Below are 18,637 nucleotides of genomic sequence, written 5' to 3'. Positions count from 1 at the left end.
AGATAGTCTATTGAGAACCAACTACATTAAAAACAACATTAAGCTTATCTTAAAGAAATGTATATTATTATAAATATATATAAGTAATTCAATGATATAAAATGTTACAATAACAACAGTTGTGATTAATACTAAAATGTTCTATCTATGTAGTGGGTGGAATAGTGTGCCCCCACGCCCAAATTCATGTCCATCTGGAACCTCAGAATGCGAACTTATTTGTAAATAAGATCTTTACTGATGAACTCCCTCTTCAATTTTGAGAATTTGCTAGTATGGCTCACAGAACTCTGGAAACAGTTTATTTACTATTACTGGTTTCTTATAAAGGGTACAACTCAATAATGGCCAAATGGAAGAGGCACAGGGTTGAGTATGGGGGTGGGGGAGAGAACATGGTGTTTCCATGCTCTCTCCAGCACCCTGTACCCCAGCACCTTGATGTGTGCACCAACCCAAAAAACTCTCCAAACCCATCATTTAGGGATATTTATGGAACATCCATTACACAGGCATGATTGATTAAATCCCTGGCCACTGGTAATTGACCTCTCCCCACTTCAGAGTATCGGGATGAGGTTGAAAGATCCAGCTCTCTAATCACAAGGTTGGTTCCTCTAGCAAACATCTCCCCTTCTGAAGCACCTAGATTCCAGCCCCCCGCCCCATCACCTTATTAGCATAAACTCAGGTGTGGTTGAAAGGGGCTTGTTATGAATAACAAAAGATGCTCCTTTCACCCCTATTAGGAAATTTCAATGGTGTTAGAAGCTCTGTGTCAGGAACCAGGGACTAAGCGCCAATATGTATTTCTTATTGTATCACAATTAGTTTTCTACATGACAAGCATTATTATTTGCCATTACAAGGTCTTAACTACGTGAATAAATCCACACTTACAGGAGAAACTCTTAGCTCTCTTCCTTCCAGCTCATTTCTCACCACCTTCCGTACAGATGCCTTGTGATCTAGAAACACCAAACCACTCTCCTTTCCTAAACTGGATCTCATCTTTCACGCATTCAGAAATTTACTTCTCTATCTTAAGTATCCTTTCTCTACCAGCCCTCTTCCTTGGTGAGCCTGCAACTTCCCACTTGCTTTTCATTCGGGAACTAAATCCCTTGAGATGGTAGGGGCTGGTATCTTCATTTCACAATGGGGAAACCGAGGCTCAAGAAGGGTTGTGCACTCTAGATCTCTCCCCAGATTACTTGTGCTTTTTAACATCTGCACAACTCCCTACACTTTGCTTTTGTTCCTGCCACCCCTTCCACTTTAATCCTCCTCCCTTTCACCCTGATCCATGGAAGTCCTGGCTATCTTCCCAAGCCCAAGGGAAATCCCACCTCCATAAGACTTGCCCAGTGAGCCCATAAAACTTGCCTCTGCACTTCTTTATAAACCCCTCCTGGAAGTTACTTTGTCCCTGTAGGGATCTTTACTTAATGGGGATTCAAGTTGCAGCAAGTGGAATCCAACTAGTACTAGCCCCAACCCATTCCTCTTTCCACTATGCTTAGGACTTCAGGGTTGCTCTAATATTTGAATACAAAAAACCTTTTGCATGCTAAGCAAAGCTTCATTTTGACTGACTTCAGGAGAAAGGGAGATATAAGCCCATTACTTACAGAAGTGTTTTATTGTGTTCACCAAAGGATAATGGGGAGAAGAATGCAACAGTATAACAATGAATGAAGGAAATGAAGGAATTCCTGCTCTGGGGGAAGCATACAACAGCTGTGCACCCAGCTGTAGGAGTGTTTTCCAAAAGCAAAACAAAACAAACCAAAAATAAAAAAAAAAAAAAAAAAGATTGATTATACGCACTGAAGCCAATAGTGAGTACTTTTAAGAGAGAAAAGGGAATATTCCATCACTGGAGTTATCTGCATACTCTGGATTTGTAAATACTGCTTCAAGTCCCTAATTGTGGAAAGGGTTTGCTTGAGGGAATACTTCATGTGAGAATCATTAACTTTTCTGTGTGCTATCTCTTTGAACTTCAAATGAAATAATCTGAGGGCTATTACAAATAAATGAATATTCACCAGGGCTTCTTCAAGGATTAGAACACCATTTGTGCTGTGAGAGTTTATCCATCACCCCACCCCAGGGCCCCATATGATGTCATTGACCATTTAAAGAAATGAGTTTGTATATTTTTCAAATTTTGTTCTGGAAGAAAAGCCTGTTGCCATTATGCTCAGTTTATTGCTAAAATTGAACACAACTCTTTTATAAGATATATGCAACAAGGTAAGATAAAGAGCAAAATGAAATTTTCCCTATTTCAAAAGATAGAAGTGAAGAATGATCAGTTTGATTAGGCAAACAGGGCATGCCACTTAGAGTGAAAGAATCCCTGAAGCCATGTAAAATACAATGTAAAGAAAGTAATCCTATCTAGCTTCATATTTACAATGGTAGAAGTTACATAATTACTGCATAAATATTCATCAAAATTCTTGTGTGAAACCAGGTACAAATGAAATAAAAGAAAGTTATACATCAGATTTATATTATAAGGAAAATAAATCACTAGATGCTGTTGCTCCTGCAATGCTCATCACTGCACATCCCAGATTTCACAGAGAAGTGGGGTGAATTTGTGGTCATTTACTCTCCAAGACATCAGCATCTCGGCATGGTGATGATTGAATGTCCGCAACTCAGTCAGTCGACCCAGGAGACAGGCAAAGTGTTGGGGATTTTCAGGCTGATAAATCTTGCACAGCTTTTGTAGCACATCAAGCAGTGGTTCCTGAAGCTTCTCTACTGCCTCTCTGTCCTTTATGTATTGTCTGTCTGTTTTGAAGTTTAAAATAAGACGACAAAATAAAAAAGTGGAAAAGTATTCATTTGGCATAATAATAGCAATGGTAACTTTCTTGCAACGTAAATTACAAATGTGCACTTCTAAATGTACAAATAACATATTCAACTTGATGAATTTTCACACACACACACACATATATATTCATGTAATCACAACTAGATCAAGATATAGAACATCTACTGGCCCACCACAGAAGCCTCTCTAAATTCTCCTTTTAATCCATGCCCCCAAAGGTAACCCATATGGTAGATATAAGCATCATTTCTAGTGGGTGTATTCTAAGTAGCAGAATTGCTAGGTCATAGGGTGCATGTGTGTGTGTGTGTGTGTGTGTGTGTGTGTGTGTAGCTTTAGTATATATGGCCAAAAACTTTTTTAATTATAAGTTTTATGGTAAAAAAAATTAAGTAACAACTAGTTTCTGCCTCAATATTATATATAAAAATGGTTTAAGGCTAATATTGAAATATTGGAAACATCCTGAATACCCAAACATGGTAACAATTAAGTAAGTGATTGTACATTAATATGATAAATATGATGGATACATATATTTCAACAAAGTTTTACGAATATAATTTTTTAATGACATGGGAAAATAAACTTTAAAGAAAAGATACTATGCTCTATATTATGTTAAAAAAGATGTAGGGGCACCTGAGTGGCTCAGTCAGCTAAGCGTCCAACTCTTGATCTTGGCTCAGGTCATGATCTCACAGTTCATGAAATTGAGCCCCATGTCATTCCATCTCCACTCTGATAGTGCAGAGCCTGCTTGGGATTTTTCTCTCTCCGTCGCTCTCCTCCTTGTACTTTCTCTCTCTTTCTCTCAATAAATAAATACATACATACACACATACCTACATACATACATAAACTTTAAAAAAAGTAAGTTTAAAAAGGATGTAATTTCCTTTATTTCCCTGTTCAAATTTCAATCCCTTAGAAAAGCCTTTCCTGCCCACCAATTATAACATTCTGCTGCCACTTTCCTTCCTTATATCCTCATCTTTATAGTTGTTTTACCATTACCGCCTCCTGAAAGTTATTTTTGTTTCTTCATTTATTGTCTTTCTCATCCTACTAGGATGCAAGCTCTATGTAGCTATATTTGGCCTGTTTCTTTACTGCTGTATCCTCCATTGTCTGGAACCATGTTTAGTACATAGTAGGTGCTCCAAACTCAATTATTCAGTGAAAGACTTTAATGTTTACAAGAAAGGCTGGGAAGAACTACACTGAAATATTAACAATGATTCCATTTGAGTAGTGGAATTACAGGCCATTTTATTTTTTCTTTATGCCTCTGTGTCTTCTACACTTTTCTTTAAGAAATTTTATTGCTATTATACTGGAGAGGGAGGAGAATAAACAAATGGCATAAAGATAAAAACATAACAATAAAATTACCTGGAGAGAGGATAACAATTGCTGTAAGCAGAGCATACTCTTCTTGAGTCATTTTCAATTCTGCAACACTTTTATAAAAACTAAACATAGGTGTTATATACTCATCAGAGATACCTATGGGGGAAAGATGAAAAATTACAGAGGCATAGTTAAATTTTTGAGTGACTAAAAAGTGAGAAACTACAAACATATATACATGCACATGTTAATATTTATGCACAAATAATGTCTATATTTTATTTGTCCAATCAAAGGCAGGTCATTGCAAAGAAGGTCAGTTAACAAAATCCTCAATATATAACTTAATCAGTGATTTGTGTGTCCTTGATTTCAGCAATGCCTTTATTTTAGTCACTCCTGTCCAACAATAAATCATAATGTTCTTGAATCACCCAAAGAATCTCCCAACTTCACCATTTTCTGGATGGGGTATGGTTAATCTTTTTAATATTAATATCTATTGTGGGGAATAGGCTTAAGAATTCCCTGATCTTGCACCAATGGGTTAACAAGGCTTAGAGCAGAAAGTGGCCACAGGGCAAAAGCGGCCCAGTGTAGAACAAAGAGTATAGCAGAAATCTGCTTCCACAGGACTAAAGCTTCCTAGAATAGGTAAACAGGTGAAGAGGGCAAAAAAGACCTCCTCCCCACTGGCCCAACATGGCAGAGAAGTAGGGGGATCCCGCATCTCTCAAACAAAGAAGTTCTGAAGCCAAAGGACTTTGAACCCCAACAGTCTGGGAGGAAAAGAGACTGAATCTACCAGGAAGAAAATGGGACAACTTGAGAAACAATAGGTGGGTGATTGTGAATTGGGGAAGATAAAACAGGCCACATAGACATGGAGGGGAGGGATCCCCTTCTGCGGAGAGACAAAAGGCAGAGAAAGAGCAGCTGGGGAAGTGTAGGACTGTATCTGGACAAGAGAAAAACCTCGGACTGGGACTGAGGAGGGATCCTATCTCTAACTGCAGGGTTTTCTTCAGACTGCGGCTGGCTCCCTGTTTGTGCACCTGGGGAAGTGGGGAGCCAGCCCTGGGTTTGGGGGTAGATCAGGGGAGCAGTCTGCAGTAGGAGAAAGTGGCCCCCTCTCAGGAGCACTGTGGGAAAAGGCAAAGCCTGCCTGCATCCACCACCCCCAGGGCCCAGCGAGGTTGGCGGGGCAGTCCGCAGTAGAAGGCAACCCTCCCTGAAGTGCTGCGGCACAGACAAAGCCAACTAAGACCACATATTGTGCCACACAGAGAGGCGCTTCCCCAGTGTCAGAGCGCATGGAGTGGGTCTTTGATTCCCAGCCAAGTCCAGGGTCAGGGGAGTTGGTAGAGCGAGAAGGACAGCCCCGTCTGGGCCCATGGCACAGTGAGGATGACTCAAACGGAGTCTACCGGGTCCATGGAGAAGAGACTGGGGGATCGCCATTCCCCCCCACCACCACCACCACCAAGGCAGGGCTTCAGGGATCATCCGAGGGCCCCACAGTGGAGGCAGGACCAGACTACACCAAACCAAACCATGCCCCTCCACACTGGGTAACTGTGTATCTACTGGAGCAAGACAGACCCTGTTTAACCAGATGGACAGCTCCTCTAGACCAGTGCTGCAGCATTGCCTGGATTAATTCCAGGTCAATTCTGGATATACAGATATATTCTCCCCGCCATTTTTCCTCCTTATCTCTTCCCTCCTCTAGGCTGGTTACCCTGGTTATTGGTTTGTCTAAACAGACAAATGAAATCAAAGGCATCAACATTAGCAAAGACGAAGTCAAACTTTCACTTTTCACAGACAACATGATATTCTACATGGAAAACCTGAAAGGCTCCACCAAAAGTCTGCTAGAACTGATACATGAATTCAGCAAAGTGGCAGGGTACAAAATTAATGTATAGAAATCGGTTGCATTTTTATACACCAATAATGAAGCAACAGAAAGAGAAATAAAGAAACTGATCCCATTCACAATTGCACCAAGAAGCATAAAATACCTAGGAATAAAACCTAATCAAACATGTAAAAGATCTGTATGCTGAAAACTATAGAAAGCTTATGAAGGAAATTGAAGAAGATACAAAGAAATGGAAAAACATTCCATGCTCATGGATTGGAAGAATAAATACTGTCAAAATGTCAATACTACCCAAAGCAATCTACACATTCAATGCAATTCCAATCAAAATTGCACCAGCATTCTTCTCGAGGCTAGAACAAACAATCCTAAAATTTATATGGAACCACAAAAGACCCCAAATAGCCAAAGTAATCTTGAAGAAGAAAACCAAAATGGAAGGCATCACAATCCCAGACTTTAGCCTCTACTACAAAGCTGTAATCATCAAGAGAGCATGGTATTGGCACAAAAACAGACACATAGACCAATGGAATAGAACAGAGACCCCAGAATTGGACTCACAAATGTATGGTCAACTAATCTTTGACAAAGCAGGAAAGAATATCCAATGGAAAAAAGACAGTCTCTTTAACAAATGGTGCTGGGAGAATTGGACAGCAACATGCAGAAGAATGAAACTAGACCACTTTCTTACACCATTCACAAAAATAAACTCAAAATGGATGATGGACCTGAGTATGGGACAGGAAACCATCAAAACCCTAGAGGAAAAAGCAGGAAAAAACCTCTTTGACCTCAGTCGCAGCAATTTCTTACTCGACACATCTCCAAAGGCAAGGGAATTAAAAGCAAACATGAACTATTGGGACCTCATGAAGATAAAAAGCTCTGCACTACAAAGGAAACAACCAACAAAACTAAAAGGCAACTGACAGAATGGGAAAAGATATTTGCAAATGACACATCAGATAAAGGGCTAGTATCCAAAATCTATAAAGAACTCACCAAACTCCACACCCGAAAAACAAATAATCCAGTGAAGAAATAGGCAGAAGACATGAATAGACACTTTTCTAAAGGAGACATCCAGATGGCCAACAGACACATGAAAAGATGCTCAACGTCACTCATCATCAGGGAAATACAAATCAAAACCACACTGAGACACCACCTCACGCCAGTCAGAGTGGCTGAAATGAACAAATCAGGAGACTATAGATGCTGGAGAGGATGTGGAGAAACGGGAACCCTCTTGCACTGTTGGTGGGCATGCAAACTGGTGCAGCCACTCTGGAAAATAGGGTGGAGATTCCTCAAAAAATTAAAAATAGATCTACCCTATGACCCAGCAATAGCACTGCTAGGAATTTACCCAAGGGATACAGGAGTGCTGATGCATAGGGGCACTTGTACCCCCAATGTTTATAGCAGCACTTTCAACAATAGCCAAATTATGGAAGGAGCCTAAATGTCCATCAACTGATGAATGGATAAAGAAGTTGTGGTTTATATATACAATGGAATACTACTTGGCAGTAAGAAAGAATGAAATCTGGCCATTTGTAGCAACCTGGATGGAACTGGAGGGTATTAGGCTAAGTGAAATAAGTCAGGCAGAGAAAGACAGATACAATATGTTTTCACTCTTATGTGGATCCTGAGAAACTTAACAGAAGACCATGGGGGAGGGGAAGGGGAAAAAAAAAGTTACAGAGAGGGAGGGAGGCAAACCATAAGAGACTCTTAAATACTGAGACCAAACTGAGGGTTGGTGGGGGGGTGGGGGAGAAGAGAAAGTGGGTTATGGGCATTTAGGAGGGCACCTGTAGGGATGAGCACTGGGTGTTGTATGGAAACCAATTTGACAATAAATTATATTTAATAAAAAAAAAAGACCTCCACAGCAAGGCAAAATTACCTGGAGCTAATCAGTAAAAACAAAAATAAATAAATAAATAAATAAAGACACACACACACACACACACACACACACACACACATAAATGCCTTGTTAACCCTGAGATAGCATCCTCCATCTGTCTTATCCCCTAGACAAGTTAAGGTAAACAGACATGGCACCTGGCACCTACAGTAAACAGCCGTCTGCTCGGTGCTGCAATTCTGTTTTGTATTGACTGAAATCCCAAATACCACATATCTTTGAAAACCCCTTTCTCTCACACACTTGAGTTAATGATCACTGTTTTATTATCTCTTTTTGCACATCCATCACGTTTGTAAGCCTTCTGATCCTAATAATATGGAGCAAGGACCCTTTCTCGGGGCTCTTGTCTCCTCCCGAACATTAGCCTCTCTTGTATTCAATTCTGTGTCTGCTGTCTTGCTGGACAAGAGAGAACTCCAGAGTCAAAGTTTGTGACAATCTGTAATTAAGGTATAGGTAGCATCTTAAATAATCAATAAAAAAAAAATTACTGTTCTTAAGCCCAGAGGTATAAACATCTTGACTTAATACATTGGCTAAGATTCTTCTCAGTTCCAGTGCTTACTAGGGCATTGGTACTTGGCTGTTCTCTTCAAACTTACATGTCTAAAACCAAAGATACCATGTACAGAACTAAACTCCTCATCTTCCTCCAAATCCACCTCTTTCCTGATATTCCCATTCTCAGTGACATATCTTTACCCATACACTTTCTTCTGCCTGACAACTGAGATTTGGCCCTCTCTCTAACCCAGTTAGGTGCCAAGTCCTATGATTCAGCATGATAACTCTCCCTAGGTGTTCTCTCTCCTCTCCACAACCTCTAGAATTGACTTAGTTTCAGTCCTTATTTCTTTTCATCCGGACTGCCTCCTCAGTCTTCAGTTTGGTCCCAGAATCTCAAAATTCAAATCACACCCTGTCTCCTCAATTTTTACAAATCTTCAAAAACTCTCAGTGGCTTTTGGCATAAATGTTCTTCCTTTTTACATAGGAAGCTCCAAGACCTGTACCCACCCACTACTCACCTACCTGATAATGGTAGTAATAGTAGGATCCATATTTATTGAGTACTCATTATGTATTATACACTGTTCCAAGCACTTCTTATGCTATAATTCATTTAATCTTCCTAATACCTCATGAGGTAGGTGCTGTGAGGTTATCTCATTTGCCCAGAGAACCACAGCTCATGAGTTTGAAATTTGACATATGATTTGATCTTAGTCACAGAACTTAAACTCCATAAACCTCAATTTCTTCATTTGTGAAATGTGAATTATAACAATAAGAAGTTGTTATATTGTATGAGATAATATGCGTGGAGTGCTTAGCATAATGCCTGGTTAATAATAAACCCTCAATAAATGTTAGAGCAAATACTAATAATAACTATTATTGTTATTCAGGAAATTGGATTAATTTTACTTCAGTAGTTCATTTTAATCTCAGTTCATCTTAATTTTAGTTTGATTAAGCTCATGTACTTTTGTGTTTACAAAGCTACATTTTTGTTTTGTTTTTATATTCTGCACTTTCCTAGAGATGAATCCAAATTGGCCGATCAGAGATTTGCTTCAGTATTTTTCTAGGTGTTAAAGCTTAACTACATCTATATTTTCTTGGCAAGGGTGTTCTATTTCACTTTAAAAAAGAAAAATGGCAGTCTTTAGGCTTTCTTCAGCATTCAGGGACTACGGCCATCATATCTGGCTACCCAAAATAGTAATTCATGATTCTGCTATTTTTAAAAATAGTTTACAAGGATATAGGGATAATATTAAAGGCAGCTGATTTGAAAATATTTAAATTTTAGAAATTATCTTTGACTACCTAATTTTCTATTTTGTCTTTCTTTTTTTAAATTTTTTTAATGTTTATTTATTTTTGAAAGACAGAGAGTAAGCAGGGGAGGGGCAGAGAGAGAGAGGGAGACACAGAATCTGAAGCAGGCTCCAGGCTCTGAGCAGTCAGCACAGAGCCCAACGCGAGGCTCAAACCTACGAACTATGAGGTCATGATCTGAGCTGAAGTTGGATGCTTAACCGACTGAGCCACCCAGGCGCCCATCTATTTTGTCTTTCTAAATCCCCATTAACCTACCAAAAATGCTACCTTCATTAGCGACCTCATTATTGTTAATAGTTTTCAGGAAAAAAAAAAAAGTAAAGATGTTGGTTATGATTGTTCATATTGTACATGTTCTACAAGCCAACAGTGAATATACATTATAAATGTAAGAAATAGAATGTTATAAAAATAAATTTCCTACAGGATAGATCAAATATAAATCTGCTTTTGGAATTAGAGTTAATAATCAGAATTAACCACAGCACCATCAACAAAGGGGTATTTTAAGTGTTTACGAACCAGCAATTTCTAACCTAAGAAATGTAACACTAACATCATTCTGAAGGGGCAGTCTTTTCTTGATTTTCTGCCTCCTCCTCTCTGGAGACTTGCTTAAAGTTTTGTTTTTTGCTCTTTTGCCCAATTAGCTGATTTTTGGTCACAAGGGGGGGCTATTTTCTAACTTAAGGACAAAGACTACTGTGGAAAAGTGCAAAGTTATAAAAAAAAAAAAAAAAAGTTTGTTTGCACTCCTGTTTCTTGTTTTGCCTTAAAAAAAAAAAGAGGTATGTAATTTATAAATTATTTTAAAATCAGAAATATTCCTTGAGAGAAAAACTATTTGATAGAATTAACTCTGCTATTTTCAGTTATTTTGAATGTAAATGTCTTTCATTTCCTAATTATCTTCCAAGTTTTGACTGGGAAAAAAAATAAAGCAGAGGGGTGTGTATGTGTGATACAAGAATACGTATTATGTAAGAAAATTCCCACCCCTTCATTGAGGGAAAGAAGAGGAGAAAAGGAAAGGAAAGAGTGTGTGCTGACAAACAATTTCTGAGATTGATAGTTTGGACCTAATTTTAAATACCAATAAAATTATATTTGTCATGTCAAAGATCTATTTGAATGAAAACTCATAAACTAAAATTTGTTTTTTTGTATTTATTAAGTTAAAAAAAATTCCTGGTATTTTAAATACCTCTATCTGATATATTATAATTGGTTTGATCAAGATAGACCAAGAATCTTATTAAAAATGATACTATTTGCTCAAAACCATATAATTTGACATTTTTCTAGAAATGATGCCGCCCCATAGCATAGAAGTTAAGGTATAAGTCTCTGACATGGCACACAAAGCAATGTTTGCTTTCTGCTTTCCTTCCAAACTAAGCTCTCTCCATCTAACTACTCCATCCAGTAGTTTCCCTATGAACTAATGACTTCCACTCTTGGTTCCTGAAGCTGATTCAGGTCATTGTCTACACAGCTTATCTACCTCCCCCGACCCTAACCTTATGGCCATGTACTATGGCAAAGACAGATTGAAACTCCAGCCCAAGGTCCAGCCCCCCCTTGGTCTCATTTCTCTTGTCAGAGGTTGGTTAGTCAGTGACAGTACAATTCTGACCAATGCGACAAAGGGGAGTCTACTCAGGAGCTCTCAAGAAAGATTTCTACACTCAGGAAGAGACCATTAAGTTTCTACATTGAGTTTCTTTTTCCTTTGGCCATTGTTGCACCACATATGATGCCTGGAAATGCTCTGGCCAGGAAGAGAATCAGCCTGAGGGTAAAGCCAATACACCAAGAATAGCAGAGCAGAAAGATGAAAAAAGACCTATGTTTCTGATAATGTGTTGATCCCTTTAATTAACCAATTTTGCTGTCACCCTTCCTCTGGGTTTTTCATTTGAGTCAATGTCTTTACTTTTTCAGGCCATATGGAATTGGATTTCCTGTGATTGTCAGCCAAGAGCATCCTAACAGATAGTTCCTCTAACACATAAGATACATTTTTAATGTTTTCATGCTTTTGGGTCTGAAGTATAAGGTAGGATCCCTGTGAGGCTAAGACACACCATTCATTTTTCAAGGCAACATTCAAATTTTGCTTCCTCTGTGGAGGTTTCCCTGTCACCGGGAAGCATAATTATTTTCTCCCTTCTGTAGGTTCAATTCTATTGCATGTATCAGAATTCATATCTCTTTCCCATTAGAGTGTGAAATGCCATAAAAAATTTTTATGCGAACAGGAACTAATGCTGTATTCCCAGTGCCTGACACACTGCCTGACCACTAAATGGTGCTCCATAGATGTTTCTTATCCACCTCTGTATTCTCAGTAACTATCATCCTACTGGAGACATGGTTAAGAATAACAATTGTTTGTTAAATTGGGCAATATTATGTTTTGCTAGTTCTTTTCAATGAAGGTCACATAGTTCTGAGATGTAATGGTGGCAAGGGAGGCCATTAGAAAATGGAAACATTTTCATGGTGTTAAGAGATTGGACCCTAACCTCTACTTCAACTGCTAAATTCTACCTAGTGAGTCATTTGTGCCATACTGTTGGCCTTAAGTAAAAAGCTGCCATCAGATTGGCAATTCAAAAAATAACTACTTTCAATATAAAAGATTTAATTTGAAATACTTAATAAACACTTTCCATTAGTCCTAGTGGTTAAAAGTTATCTGGCTAAATTATTAGATCTTACTGGTGCTTAGGAATTGCCAGTGTCTGGATTGTCAAGTTCCAGATTCATCCCAACAAAATTCACCAATTTTTGTATGACAAATGTGTGCCATGCACTATGATAACGCTGGGAATAATCTTCTAGCAGTTAATGGATTAATGGAAGGGGCAGATACATAAATAAATACATAATGTCCAATACTGGACAAGTATAAAAGGCTTAGGGAATACAGTTGAGAGCCATTGAAAAGGCTGACTCTTGTATCAATTTAACACTTTCTCTTATTTTGAAAAAGATTTTTCCTACAGTTTGAATCCCAAATTTTTCCATGCCAAAACTACCACATGACCACTATGAAAAACAAAATGAGAGGTGTTGAGAACTCCAAATTTTGACTTACACATTTACCTTTTTTACAAATATTCTGCCATTTGTTCTTTACATTTCCAACCCTTTTTTCAAAGTCAGTATCTGAACTGATAATCAGCTTACATCTTCTTCTTTAGAAAATTTACTTCTTCCAATTGTTTTCATTTGTTACCAAAGCTAAAGCAACGAAATCATGTGTATTTAAAGAGCAGAGACATAAGCACAGTATACTACATAGAGCACACCTTACTATGCTACTGTAAACTAGTTACAACTCTACCATGCTAATAAGGATGTCTCATTTCTCTAACCTCCTTGATCCTATTTATCATTTACTTAAAACCAATTTCAAATTGCTACTCATTGCTTATACTTTCTCTCTCAACCAAAGGGCAGGAATCTGTGTTTTACTAGGTCTTTGTATTCCCTACTAGCTGATAGTAGAGCAAATATTAAGCCATGGTGAGTGAAACATATAGAAAGAGTACTGAGCTTTGAATTGAATCACCTGTGTTCATCTCTTGGCAATCTGCTGATTAGTTGTGTGTCTTTGGGCAGGTCAACCAGCCTCTCTAAGCCTGTTTCCTCATCTATAAAATAAAAGCAATAGCACCCACCTTCTGGGGCCACTGTGAATACAATAAGATGATGTGTATAAAAGGAAAGCATTGAAAAAATCACAAGAGATATTGTCATCCTGATAAATACAAATAAATTGAATATTTCATTTATGTCTGTTATGGGGATCAAAAAAAGACCAAAATATACCATAAATTTCAGTGGTTATTTATATTTGAAGTTAATAGAACAAGTTACATTGGTCTGTGAAAAGTTATTGCTCATTCCCTTAATGTTAAAATAGAAAATCATTCAATGTTAGCAATTATAGTGTTGTCATATTTTATCATATGATTATTCCTATTTTTAATAAATATTTTAGCTTTAAAGCCTAGTTTGCATAATACTACATTAGGAATAATATAATTGAGGCACTAAAATTATATGGAAACAACCCAACCACAGGTTATGTCAGATATAATGTTCTGAAGCTTCAATTAACATATATAAACACTGTAACCCTCATTAATTAAATGTATCTCAGGAGACAGTATTTTTGTGTATGTAATTGAGAAAATAATAGCAAACAAAAGAGTATGAATATGAAGAAAAAAAAGAAATTTCACATTGTATTCTTTAAAGACTTCTGTAGGCATAAACAGGGCAACTTTGAGATATTATGTTTCTCTAGAATTAAAGGTACAATAGAAAGAATATGTTATATTTGCACAAGAATAAAAAGTTATTCTGAAAGGTCATCTTGCAAGATCATGGTTCTATGTGGTGTGTGGAAGAGGCAATGTTCTGAAAATCCACTGGAAGAAGCAAATTCATAAATATTAATAAATGGAAGCATCATTATAGATAATAAAATATGAAGCAGCATGCAAGTTTGAATGGTTTTTATTGTTACAATATGTGGTTGATGTTTGGATAAAGTAATCTATTTGTGAACTGGAGGCATGCATATTTATTTATACAGTTCTTCTTATGGAAAACTTCATTCTTGAACTTTTCTGAAATTTGCAAAATCACAAGTTCTGAAACCTACGCTAATCAAGCAAGTTTTTTTCTTTTTTATTACCTATTTTTTAACCTGCAAGACCCTCACCATTTCTCACCTAGTTTTTGCACTGATTTCTTTATAGGGACCTGCTTCTTATCTCAATCCCTCCAAACTTTCCTTCATATTACTGCTCAAAAGATCTTTCTACAGTACTGGTATGGTCATGTCACACAGGCTCCGAACATTACAGAAGACTCCCCATTATATAAGAACTACATTAAACTACTTTTGTGGTGTTCAACATCCTTAAAAATCTAGCGGTTACCACATTTCACCTTCACAAATATTATTTTTAGCAATATCAAGGTATTTGTGAGTCCTCTACATGGATGCTCTCACATACCTCCTCATCTTTGCACTTGTAATTTCTATATTACTATAATTTAATGGATATATCTCTTGGAATGCCATTCTCAGGCTTTTGTGGCTTGACAAGTTCCTAACCATGATTCACTTGTCAACTTTGCAAGCCTTTTCTGACTCACCAAGTAAGCTCACATAGAAAGGCAAGCACATCTTTATGCTTCTATTTCATTTTTCAATTTTATGCTTCTATTTCATATTTCAACATACATTCCTCATAGTCCTTATTACACTGCACCTTGATTTGGAATCCTTTGCTTATAGCTCTTTCCCACTAGTCAGTAAGCTCCCTGAGGACAAAGACATTTCCTCATCTCCATACCCTCAATAATCACACAGTGCTTGGCACAAAGTAAGTATTCAATGGATATTTGTTGATTGGAAAGATCTCCTTTAATGTGCCTATTGATCAGTAACTTATTTTCCTCTCCTAATCAATGGCCATAAAGTTTCAGTTAAGCAAGATAAATAAGTTCTAGAGATCTACTATACAACATTGTACCTATAGGCAACAATTCTGTGTTGTATACTTAAAATTTTGTTAAGAGGATAGATCTCATGCTAAGTGTTCTTACCACAATAAAAAAAAAATCAAGATACTCAAGGAGCTGCCTGCCTGACTGGCTAAACCAGCAATCAGAAATATTGATTAGTTAAGAGAAGGCAACCAGTAAGGCTTATACAACTAGATGGTGCCATGGAGGTTACCTGATTCAATTCTTCTCCCTTACTCCCAGCATCCTGGACAGATGGATGGAGGGACAGACGGACACACACACACACACACACACACACACACACACACTGTACATTCCAGAACATGTAAAATAAAATCTGTCCAGGACAAGAATCTATATTTCTTTATAATACACTGTCTTTCAAAAGGTGAAAATCTCCAACAATCTATTTCTCAGATCCTTTCCCTTCTTTCCATTTCTTCTGGCAGCACATTCGTGAAACCTTTGCCTTCTGACTGGTGTTGCTGGAAGATTTGTAAAGCATGATGTTGATGTTTTTCCTCCCCTGCTCAAAAATCTTCAGTGTCTCCCTGTTTCTTTTTTTTTTTTTTTTAGTGTTTTATTTTTAAGAGAGAGAGAGACAGACAGACAGACAGACAGACAGAAAGTGAGCAGAGGAGGCGCAGAGAAAGAGGGAGACACAGAATCCGAAGCAGGTTCCAGGCTCTGAGCTGTCAGCATAGAGCCTGACACGGGGCTCGAACCCATGAACCATGAGATCATGACCAGAGCCAAAGTCAGATGCTTAACTAACTGAGCCACCCAGGTGCCCCAGTGTCCCCTATTTCTTATAAAATAAAGAATAAAACCTTTAGCCCAGCATTCAAGGCCCTCAACCATTTGATTCTTTTTAAAAATTCTATTTCCCTTTAATGTAACCCTTAATCTAAATACACTCAACTATTCATTCTTCTTTGAATGCATAACCTGGGCTTTCTTGCCTCAATCCTTTGCTTGGGTTGGTCCTTCTTTCTTGTACCTCTATCCTAAATATCCACATCTAATACCATTCAAGGCCCAGTTTGCCAGTGAAATCTTCCAGAGCCCTACCAACTAGGAGTCACCTTTCTCTCAGTTCTCTTCCACATTTTTTTATAACTACCTATGTAAAGTTCATGTCTTCCTACTAGACTGTAAGCTTTATAGGAGAAGGAACGCATCTGATTCCTCTCTTTACTGCCTCCATAGTAGCTTGCCCTTAAGTACATGTTAAACTAGTAAATCAATGATATATACAAATAATGCATATTTTAAATGTATATTCTTTAAATCTATCAATAATGATAATTATACTTTCAGTGTTTAAAAAAACACAATGACTATGGATGGCTGCTTTTAAAAAATAATTTCCAATTTTTCAATTATTTTTCTTATATAACAAATGCAGAACTTCCTACAAACTTTCCTTCCAACCTCTGTTCTAAAACACTGATTTTATAAGTACCTAAACTTTGTTCTAGTCTTTCATAGAAGGATACTTTGGGAAGAAAGGATCTTGAGACATCATTTCTTCTCATTCATCTCTCCCCTCCCAACCCATATAGAAAGTATCTCAGGAAAACAAGCACTTACCCTATTTTAAGACTCTTCTAAGATAAACTGCACAGAATTCCAGGAAATGTATTGCAATGTCTCTTAACCCTTTCTGTCGCAGTATTCCTCCATAATAAGTTCAACTCATACTATTATTTCATTTTGTCTCTTGAGAGGCATGTAGCATAGTGGCTTAGACACACAGCTTCTGAAGTCAGACTTCCTGTCTGTCTCTGGGAAAGTTATTAACCACTCTCTGTGTCAGTTTCCTTATCGATAAATTTTGAATAATAATGGTACTTATTTCATAAGACTGCAAGATTCTGATGAAATCATGTATGTAAATTATTTAGAACAGTGTCTAAAACCTAATGATAATGATATATAAATGTTGCTATTAATAATTATTTTTATTTTGCTTTGAATAGAGATGGATAATAGTTTGAGCCACAGTCTTTCATACATGAAGATTTTGAACAAGTGAATTTTTTTTTCGACTGAATAATCCCAACTCCTTTATGCTATGTTTTTTTATCTAATTTTCCAAACTTCTAAAAATTCCTCCTTTGGCCCTTAATCTTAGTATAGGGCAAAGAGTATTTTTAGTATTTTGTTACTACAACAAGGACATGTGAAGCAACCCTCTAAAAGCCTCATCTAAGGGCACCTGAGTGGCTCAATCAGTTAAGCATAAGACTTGAGCTCAGACTTCAGCTCAGGTCATGATCTCACTGTTCATGAGTGTGAGCCCCACATCAGGCTCTGTGCTGACAGCCCAGAGCCTGGAGCTTTCTTCAGATTCTCTAACTCCCACTCTCTCCACCCTTGCCCCACTCACACTCTATCTGTCTCTCTCTCAAAAATAAATAAATATTTAAAAAATTAAAAACAAAAAGCCTCATCTATTTAACACATATCTTTTTAGAGTCATTCACCGTACTAGTCACAATGCGAATGTAACTTTGCATAAGATAGGTAAGAAGCCTGCCTTCATGGAATGCTTACTTGCAGGAGCAAACTCTTTACCATTAACCAAATCACATACCGCTCCTCCGAATTCTTTCTTCCAATAGGTCAGCATGTCCAGCTGGAAGCTTCTTATTGAAAATCTCAGCTGAACGGAGGAACATAGCTTCTACTGCAGACCCTTTCAGCAAAGCAATTTGATCTTCATGGTCCAAAGTCTGAAATCCTGGATGAAGATGATAATCAAATCAAGTATCAAGGAACTGTGAATGCTATATAACAATATTTCATCATCATTATCATCCCCATTGATAAAACATTTCCTTAAAGTTATTTTGTAATTGTTTTAAGATTGGGTAGTCAGGTTGAGTCACTAAAAATCGATTTTTCTGTCCCAAATAGAAGCTGACTTTTATCTTATTGAGTTGTTGTACAAGTTGTACAAGTTGGGTAAAAAAGAACGTCCTATCCACACCAAAAATACATATAATGGCAGTGAAGGCTGATTCAAATGAAGTAACTCAGAAGTTAGAAGCAAACAGATTCTCTTTTAGCCATTATATTAGTCACATCTGGTGATACAGGGTCAACTCTGAAGAATGGAAGCATCCACAGACCAGAAAAAAATCTTTACATGTATCCAGCCGTGGGAAGGAATTGACAACCTGAA

The 18,637-nt window shown here is 37.5% G+C and overlaps 1 protein-coding gene across 1 annotated transcript; it reads right to left on the bottom strand.

The window, feature by feature from the left end:
* Positions 1–2,054: 2,054 nt before the first annotated feature.
* Positions 2,055–18,215, bottom strand: LOC125917339 (bile acid receptor-like; the record flags this gene model as incomplete). The annotated part of the gene is made up of 3 exons (XM_049623570.1): positions 2,055–2,808; positions 4,250–4,363; positions 18,047–18,215. Coding segments are annotated over 3 exons (522 nt in total), but the record flags the coding sequence as incomplete, so codon positions are not given.
* Between the last annotated feature and the right edge of the window lie 422 nt (positions 18,216–18,637).

The sequence above is a fragment of the Panthera uncia genome, unplaced genomic scaffold (assembly GCF_023721935.1).
Source record: "Panthera uncia isolate 11264 unplaced genomic scaffold, Puncia_PCG_1.0 HiC_scaffold_1724, whole genome shotgun sequence".
Taxonomy (NCBI): Eukaryota; Metazoa; Chordata; class Mammalia; order Carnivora; family Felidae; genus Panthera; species Panthera uncia.
Note: the sequence above shows the minus strand (reverse complement) of the source record. Positions and strands in the feature narration are given on the sequence as shown.